Source organism: Vigna angularis, chromosome 8 (assembly GCF_016808095.1).
Source record: "Vigna angularis cultivar LongXiaoDou No.4 chromosome 8, ASM1680809v1, whole genome shotgun sequence".
NCBI lineage: Eukaryota > Viridiplantae > Streptophyta > Magnoliopsida > Fabales > Fabaceae > Vigna > Vigna angularis.
This window is the reverse complement of record NC_068977.1, coordinates 10,570,487-10,579,757: the sequence shown is the minus strand read 5'-3', so window position 1 is coordinate 10,579,757 and position 9,271 is coordinate 10,570,487. Positions and strand designations below refer to the sequence as shown.

Sequence of the window (9,271 nt, the reverse complement as noted above, 5' to 3'; positions counted from 1 at the left end):
CGATTTCGTTGATATCATCATCATAGACCGAAAGAATCGAGATTGGGCTGAAGAATGGGAAAATTACATCTTCGGTCACTATTCCAAAAAATTCGTTTTAAACCAGAAAAAAGAAGGATAGGGGAGTGCAGGCAACATCAACAATACCCATATGGGGAGATCATGCCCCCACTCATAACTATCACCAAAGCCCAGTTTTCATCCTAGCACCAAAGCCCAGTTTTCATCATGGCACCTAAGCCCAGTTTTCATCATGGCACCTAAGCCCAGTTTTCATCCTGGCACCAAAGCCCAGTTTTCATCCTAGCACCAAAGCCTAGTTTGCATTTTGGCACTAAAGCCCAGTTTTCATCCTGACACCAAAGCCCATTTTTCATTCTGGCACTAAAGCCCAAATTTCATCCTGGCACCCAAGCCCAGTTTTCATCCTGGCACACACAAAAAAAAGGGCCCAGTTTTCATTTTGGCACCAAAGCCCAGTTTTCATCCTAGCACTAAAGCCCAGTTTTTATCCTGGCACCCAAGCCCAGTTTTCATCTTGGCACCAAAGCCCAGTTTTCATCCTAGCACAAAAAAATGCCCAGTTTTCATTCTAGCATCAAAGCCCAATTTTCATCCTGGCACTAAAACCTAGTTTTCATCTTGGCACCAAAGCCCAGTTTTCATTCTGGTACCCAAGCCCAGTTTTCATCCTGGCACCAAAGCCCAGTTTTCATTCTGGTACAAAAAAAAGTCCAGTTTTCATTCTAGCACCAAAGCCCAGTTTTCATCCTGGCATTAAAGCCAAGTTTTCATCTTGGCACCAAAGCCCAGTTTTCATTCTGGCACCCAAGCCCAGTTTTGATCCTGACACCAAAGCCCAGTTTTCATCCTGGCACCAAAGCCTAGTTTTCATCCTAGCACAAAAGAACTCAAACAAAAAAAAGCCCAGTTCTCATTTTGGCACCAAAGCCTAGTTTTTATCCTGGCACTCAAGTCAGTTTTCATCCTGGCACCAAAGCCTAGTTTTCATCCTGGCACCAAAGCCCAGTTTTCATCCTGGCACCTAAGCCTAGTTTTCATCCTGGCACCTAAGCTCAGTTTTCATCCTGGCACCAAAGCCTAGTTTTCATCCTGGCACCCAAGCCTAGTTTTCATCCTGGCACACAAAAAAAAAAAGTTTATACGAGGTTCGTGCGCCTCTCCATTTAATTTTACAAGTTATGAGGTTCGTGCGCCTCACCATTTAATTTTACGAGGTTCGTGCATCTCTCCATTTAATTTTACAAGTTACGAGGTTCGTGCGCCTCACCATCAAGTTATACGAGGTTCGTGCGCCTCTTCTTTTAATGTTACGAGGTTCGTGCGCCTCTCCATTTAATTTTACGAGGTTCGTGCGCCTCACCATCAAGTTACACGGTGTCATGGCCCTTCAGCAAGGTCCACAAGGTTGCTACATGCTCTACCAGGTACGCTCCGAGGTAATCTTTTTCCTTTTCCTTGGACCCAAACGAAATTAGTGTTTTTATCTTTATTTAGCTTTTACAAGGATCACTACAAAAAAGAAGGGCATTACCGAAGGCCAGAAGCCCTCGGAAACAGCCAAAAGTCGTCGGTAAAAGGCAATTACCGAAGGCTTATCGACGGCCAAAGCGCCCTCGGTAAATCTCTTGTCGCTAACATTTACCGAGGGCTTTTGGCCCTCGGTAATTACCGAAGGGCAAAAGCCCTCGGTAATTACCGAAGGCCAAAAGCCTTCGGTAATTACCGAAGGCCAAAAGCCCTCGGTAATTACCGAAGAGCAAAAAAAAATATAACTACAGTACATAAGTGTGGGAGTGGATGACAGAGTAATTTGACAAAGATGGAGGCCAAAATTACATAACATAGCTTGATGCAAGCAAAGTCCAAACTAAAAATTGAATGGGAGAAGTGATAGGGGGCACACCCATCAACTATTTCACAAATTCACTCACAGAAGAAATATAGACACATCCAAAATAGATCCCTCTGTCAACCATGATGCTTCTCTACATCATGTAAGGCTATATATGCATCAAAGAGTCACTTCAAAGTTGTTATATACGCAGAAAGCTACACCAAGGTCACATATGACTCTTAGTTACATTGTTCACTGGGACTTCATTACTAAATAGAGTAGATCTTAAGTTCAACATTTGCAGTTTGAAATAAACAAATACATATATAAGAGGGCTATAATAATTCATATCATGTTAGTATTTAATGTTATGAATACACCTGCAGGATGATTCATACAGAAAAGAGAAACTTTCTATATATGCATAGATTCTTCATCCGAGAATAATAATATACACCTTAGAATGTGTGAACTCGTGATACTAAACCACACTGCACATAACATTATATACAACCATATGTATCTTATAGGTATGCCTGAAATTTACTAGCTCACAGATTAAAGTCATTGATCTTGGTTTCAAGAAGTGTGTGGAGTCAGAAGTGAGGAAAAAGAACTTTTATTCACAAATGTTAAGTAAAGTTTGGCAGCTTATTCCTATATCACAAGATCAAGCACAATCCCCAAAGTGCTTAATTATGTCCTGTCTTTGTCTAAGTTAACAAAGTTGTTGGAAGTTAGATGAATATAGAAAACTGTCTGAGGCAGTGTAATATGACAGTTTAGGTTTGTGGTGTTTGCTTCAAGTCTTGGACCAATGGACTCACACAGAGTTTTGATTCATAATACACCTAATGTTTCTATTCAAATGGAAGAACTTGATTTTTATTATAGTTAATATGAAAGTTAACAAGAGTGTACAATTTTCTTTTTTCCCTTTTCAATTTAGCAAATAGAGTACTAATCATTTTGTTGGACTTGAGGCAACCTCATATAACATTGGATGTACAGACAACATTAATTATTCGTATTGCATGTGTCTACATCAGTTATTAAAGGCTAGAACATGATTAAAACAAAGTTTAAAATAGTGAAGAGGAAATTAAAAGTTGTACGTTTGGTTGCATGGGAGCACAGTTGGTTCCACTGTTATGTCTATGATGAGTGATATGGAAGGTATAAGAGAGATGAAAAAATGAATTAAAAGAGCTGCAAAGTGAAAAAGAGGAATGGAAATTTACGGTGTGAAGGTGGATACTGGTAGATGCACTAGTTAGAGGTAGGTGTCAATGTGCTCATCCCCATATAGGCATAGGTAGGAGCTAAAAATGAGATGGAATTAGACCTAAACCTATAATCTGTTAACTAACTACATGTCAAGAAAGTTGCTTTCCATTAAACATTAGTAGCAGTTGTGGGGCGTGTTAAAAGTTCATTCTCTCCCCCAATATCATGTTATCTTATTATTTTATTATTCATGTCCAACATAGATATGTATCTTTCAAAGGCTACCCCATTAACCCCTATATCCAGCCATTGGCATCAACCTCATTTGTTTACGTACTTACCTAGGCCTTTTATTAATTACATTAAATCTATATCATCATAAGTACACAAAGGGTCCCACCCCTTATTAATTCCAATGTACCAAAATCCCTCCCCTGTCAATGTCCTATTAATCCCACCATATGGCCCACATCATCTAGGCTAATTCAAATTTTTTTAACACCAACGACTTACTACTTTTCAAACATACCTCTAAACCTAGTATCTACCATTCAACAACTGGAATAATTTTCAATAGGTTATTAATCTTGCCCAAATTCATTGCCACTTCCAAATGAAATAACCTTCAAATTCCATGGTCAACATTATCCTATTCAGCAACAGAGTTCATGCAGTCACAATAACTGATGTGTAGCATCTAATATGAAATCCAAAGATTAACCATTCATGTCATATTATAGTACTCACAACATTTATGATTGCACCGATCACACACAACCAAAGCATCCATAGCCAACTTATATTAACTATACATATAAAGAGACACAGTACATCGATCATGCAACTTTATTCAAACTTACCTATAACTCAGTTTTATTTACCTATACTACAACATTTATCATTTGATTATCATCCATCAATTGATTTAATGCATTTAAAAGTGATAGGACAACATTCCAATAACGCAATATTGCTCACAGCACCATGCTCTCTTCACTTTCAAGCACATTATTACAATACACATGCATTAAATCTTGGCATTTATCACTTCCACATTTAAAACATCTATTTCATGACTCCAGCAACAATTTTACACGATTTAACCCAATCATTCCACATTCTATCATCATTGTACATGTAGAACATAGTACACATATTCACTTTTATATTTCTTATCTCTAAGAAACAGGAAATAAAAAACATCAGTCACCAATCAAAATTGTACCAGTCTCCAAATAAACTGCCCAAGATAGCATCTAGTTAATTTCAGTCAACTTTAATCCATAAATACATTAACTATTAACCCATAAATAACCACTAGAATAGACAGGAAGGATGCACAACAGAGACACCCTTAATAGGTTAATGAGGCACCACGACAGGTACAAAGGCACTTTGTAATATCACATACAGGCAACACTCATCAAATAACATTTACTCACTACTAAAGCATTCACACCCAAGATGAAGTATGCACCAGCCAACATCCTCACATACAACCCAAATCTAATATACAATCTACCACAAGCAATTATGCACTCAACACAGGATACAACAACATTACATTAGTACAACTAGTCAGTAAGTTGAAGACTAATCTCACATCATACAAAAACACGACCTTTTCTTGTGGCAATTGAGCACGACGAGCAGTGGTGGAATAGAGAGTAGGGAATGAAAGAGCGCCACCTACCAACGAACCTCCATCAACATCCACACCACCAAACGTGCACCGTGAAACCGCAATGTTGAATCGACTGACCGCCACCACCCCTGACGTAAACGCCAACTTCCACGAGTCACCACCCTACCGCAAGCACCACGAACCCTAGCCACCAACGAACCCACCTCCGCGTTAGGAACACAACAATGGCTTACGGTGACCAACCTCAACTTAGGGCAAAGACAGGGAAGGGGAGAGAGGGATCTCTAAAATTGGGGAGACGAGAGAAGGAGAGAGGGGGAATTCTGAAATTTGAGAATTTGGGGCAAAAAACCCAAATTTCTGATTTAACCTATCACTGACATTACCGAAGGCCTACATGCCTTCGGTATATTATGTCCACAAAATTTTTCCGAAGGTCTAAAGGCCCTCAGTAAATAACCGTCGATAATAACGCTTTTTCCTGTAGTGGATAGCACCAAAACTCTAACGTTCATGTTATCCAGCAAAATCCAAATAAAGAGGGGCAGCTGTCAACACCCAATTTTGTCCGGGTAAGTAAATATTTAAAAATAATAAAAACAGTAAGATAAATAATAATTAATGGTGGGAAAAAAGGGGTAAAATAATGACTTTAATACAATATTTTTGAAATGTTAGTTTAATATGGTAATAATTTGAATTAATATTATGCCAATAATTATAAACAATAATTAAAATAGTATATTAATATAATTTGTTGCATCAATTGCTTTTTGAACGTCACTTTCGAATTCTGCAGAATTTTGCAGAATCACAACAACGTTTCCAGAACCCCTTTTTTGTTCCCCTTTTTCCCAGATTTTCATCAAAGAGCAGAATAATACAGATCTCAAACACAGTTTAATATTTCTACAATCTATAGAAACAGATCTAGCTCCCCTTACCTCTTGAAGACTTCCTTGAATCTAGAAATGTAGTGTCTTGATCTCCTTATGTAACATCCCAAAAATACAATAAATACCATATAGTAGAATTAATTACATTTAATGATAAGTCAAATCAGTCTTAAATTAAACAAGAACACAGGTTCTGGCCGAACGGCCTTACACTAAGCGAGTTACAAAAATAACGAGAAGTACAATAAGCTAACCTAACCGAACGGTTTACAAAACAACAATACCGAACGGTTAATTCAGGAAAAAGGGAAGGTGGTCGTTCTAAGACAACTCGCTAGAATAACTACTAAACAAGTAACCGAACGGTCTACTGTTCGGCCTTCACTTCTACATCAACGAGATTTTCTTCCTCTAGTATTCCCTCTTCCAGTGTCTCCTCCAGTAACGCATCACCATCTGCTCACATCCACACGGATGATCATTGCAAAGACAAGACAGACGTACAGATACAGGACAACACAAAGAAAAACACAGGGTAAGCTTATTTAATTTAATTCAAGTAATAACATGCATTTCTCAACATCTCAAACATATCAAATATATTCCAATATACAATTCAATCAATTCCTGATACTAGACTGACTGTCCGGACTGTATGAATTCTGTGTAGCTACGACGTTCGTGCACCCGGTGATATAGTAATTGGAATTTTCATCAGCTACCACCCGAGGTTAGTCCGTTCCGTCCAAGTTACATTTATGGACTAGGACCTCCTGCCGTTCCCACACATGACATACTCCCCTCTACTTGAGGACGAGCACTCACGAAACATCAGGATGAACCGCCAGCTAAGCTTTGTCCACATTCATACTTTACAAATCTCAACTTTCATCCAAGAGTCGTTCCTCCCTGGAACGCTCGTTCAACATCAACAACCGTTTATTCATCTCATAAACTGTTCATTCTTTATATTCTTTAAATTTAATATCGTTTTCATCATCCATTTCAAGTGGATAAAATAACGAGCGTTCAGCCTTCTTCATAACGAGGACGAACGTTAGGAACGAGACCGAGAAAATCCCCCGTTCCAAAACAGAATAAAACCGATTACAGTGAACACCGTATATGACGGACATCATTTACCACTTGAGTCAGTGAATGAACTGACTCTCGGAAGTGCAGATCAATACTCAACGAATAATTTAAGTACAGAGGCTCTAGGCCGGATCCAAATGGAGACAGACCCCTCAAAACGATTAAAGAACTATACTTAGAATGATTCGATTACCGAAAACCGACTGCCAGTCAATGACCGAACACGGTAAAAGGATTTACTGAATTTGGACGAACGCTATTTTCCACAAGTTTAATGATTAAAGACGAATACGAGCGTTCGGTATAAGACCGAGCGCCACTCATGACGAACGCTTTGGGTCGAACCCATCACTGATTTGAACTCGTGCTAAAATATTAATATTTATAAATATAATACGGGATGGTGAAGAGAGGATTGAAGAATAACTAAGTGTCCAGATACATGTTTACAAGTCTCTCAATTCCTCACATAGTACTCAGGCAACCTACGTTTGGCCGAACGCTCAAACGTAGAACTATTATAAAAGGGCGTTCGTTCTCAACTAGAATTCTTTCCAAATGAAAGAGTTCAATCTCACAGAAATTTACTAGTAATCACCGAACGGTCAAGGACCATTCAATGACGAACGTTCATTAGCATAGGGAATTTATTTTCAAAGTTTCATTTACGTTAAACTCATTTCTAAATCATAAAATTTCATATCTTCAAATACTCATATTATAGTACATTTCATAATTCTCATGCATCAGCTCATAATCACAACCATATACTAAAATCAAATATCACAAATTCATGCTTCATAACACTCACAGAACGTACATACAGTACAATACAAACATACAAATTAAATTGAATAAGTTTCCCTTACCTCTTAAAGGGGGTCGAACTTTCTCAGATATGAGTTAGGGTTCTCCTATTGACAGAGGTCTCAACGTTCTACCACGTTTTCTACAAGCTATAACCAACATAGACCAGAAAATTACTCAGGATGATAGATTCAACTCAGGCAACCCAGAATCTGGATTTGCATGTTACGGGAAAAAGGCACGAATGGAGAAAGGATGGACTTACCAGTTCAGAATCTTAAAATGATCGGTTCCAACGATCGTCCTCTACGTCGTGAGTGCAGAACTGGTGCCTGAATGATGATCGGAGAAGAAGGAGAGTGAGTTCTGGTAGAGAGAAGGGGAAGTTTCTAGAGAGAAGTAGGAGAAATGGAACGTCAGAGTTTTGGAATGGAGAAGGTGCATGCAGAAGAGTGACGCAGATTTCAGAAAGTTCAGTTTTGTTTAAAAATGAACGTCCGTTCTCCTGCTGACACCTGCATCCCACTAACTGATTTTCGGATCCTCGTTTATTGACACCTAGCGTCCGCTCAGAGGGGTTTCTAAGTGCGCTTTAATGGTTCTGAGCAGGGTTTTGGGTGTAATAAATGAGATTAGACAGGTGAGTTTGGTTGCTTAATTACAAGGTCTGACATTCCCCCTAACTACAAAAACTTTCGTCCTCAAAAATTAAAACTTACCCGGAAACAGGTGAGGGTACAAGTCCTTCATGGCATCCTCCACTTCCCATGTAGAGTCACCCGTCTTTTCGTCCCAAACCACTTTTACCAATTTGATCGCTTTCCTTTTGTAGTACTTGGTGCGGATGTCTTCAATGCGAACTGGCTTCATCTCTAGCTCCAGTATGTGCGAGGGGTCGGCTATGTACTTCCGGAGTTGGGAAACATGGAATACTGGATGAAGGTTTGACAGTTGGGGTGGCAATGACAGCTCGTACGCTACTGGTCCAATCTTCCTTGAAATTTGGTAAGGTCCGATGAACTTTGGGGACAACTTCTTTGGTCGCATGGCTCTGCCTACTCCCGTGGTTGGATTTAGCCTAAGGAAAACGTGCTCTCCAGCCTTAAACTCTAATGGCCTTCTTCTTTTATCGACGTAGGACTTCTACCTGCTCCTCGACGTCTTCAGCCTTTCTTGGATTAATTTCACCTTCTCGGTCGTCTGTTGGATGAGTTCAGGTCCGGTCAGCACTTTCTCTCCTTCTTGAAACCAGAAAAAGTGGCGTGCGGCACTTCTGTCCGTAAAGAGCTTCGAAGGGAGCCATTCCAATGCTAGACTGGAAACTGTTGTTATAGGTGAATTCTACTAACGGCAAAACTTCATCCCAGACGCCCATGTGATCTAGGACGCACGTCCTCAGCAAGTCTTCTAACGTCTGGATGGTTCTCTCGGATTGACCGTCCATCTGAGGGTGATACGCCGAACTCATCTGAAGTTTGCTGCCCAGTTCGCTTTGCAAGGATTTCCAAAACTGAGATGTGAATCTCGTGTCTCGGTCAGAGATGATACTGGACGACACTACGTGTAGACGAACGATCTCCTTAATGTAGAGCTTTGCCAGGTTGGTCATAGACATCTTCAGGTTGACTGCTAGGAAGTGAGCGCTATTCGTCAGTCGATCCACTATCACCCAAATGGAATCGTGATTCTTGACTGTGCGGGGTAAGTGGGTCACGAAGTTCATCGAGATGCTATCCCATTTCC

General features: G+C 39.7%; 1 protein-coding gene across 1 annotated transcript; it reads right to left on the bottom strand.

The window, feature by feature from the left end:
• Positions 1-5,993: 5,993 nt before the first annotated feature.
• Positions 5,994-8,575, bottom strand: LOC128193708 (uncharacterized). Its single transcript, XM_052867789.1, has 2 exons — positions 8,248-8,575; positions 5,994-6,082 (listed from the first exon to the last, which is right to left on the bottom strand). The coding sequence occupies exons 1-2, from the start codon at positions 8,573-8,575 to the stop codon at positions 5,994-5,996; spliced, it is 417 nt and encodes a 138-aa protein (XP_052723749.1).
• Positions 8,576-9,271: the final 696 nt, after the last annotated feature.

Bases quoted from the DNA above. Each gene is read 5' to 3' on its own strand.
- LOC128193708 (XM_052867789.1), bottom strand. From the start codon at position 8,575: ATGCGACCAAAGAAGTTGTCCCCAAAGTTCATCGGACCTTACCAAATT. The intron at 6,083-8,247 runs GTAAGTTTTAAT...GGATGTGAGCAG, and splicing joins GTACCCTCACCTGTTTCCGG to ATGGTGATGCGTTACTGGAG.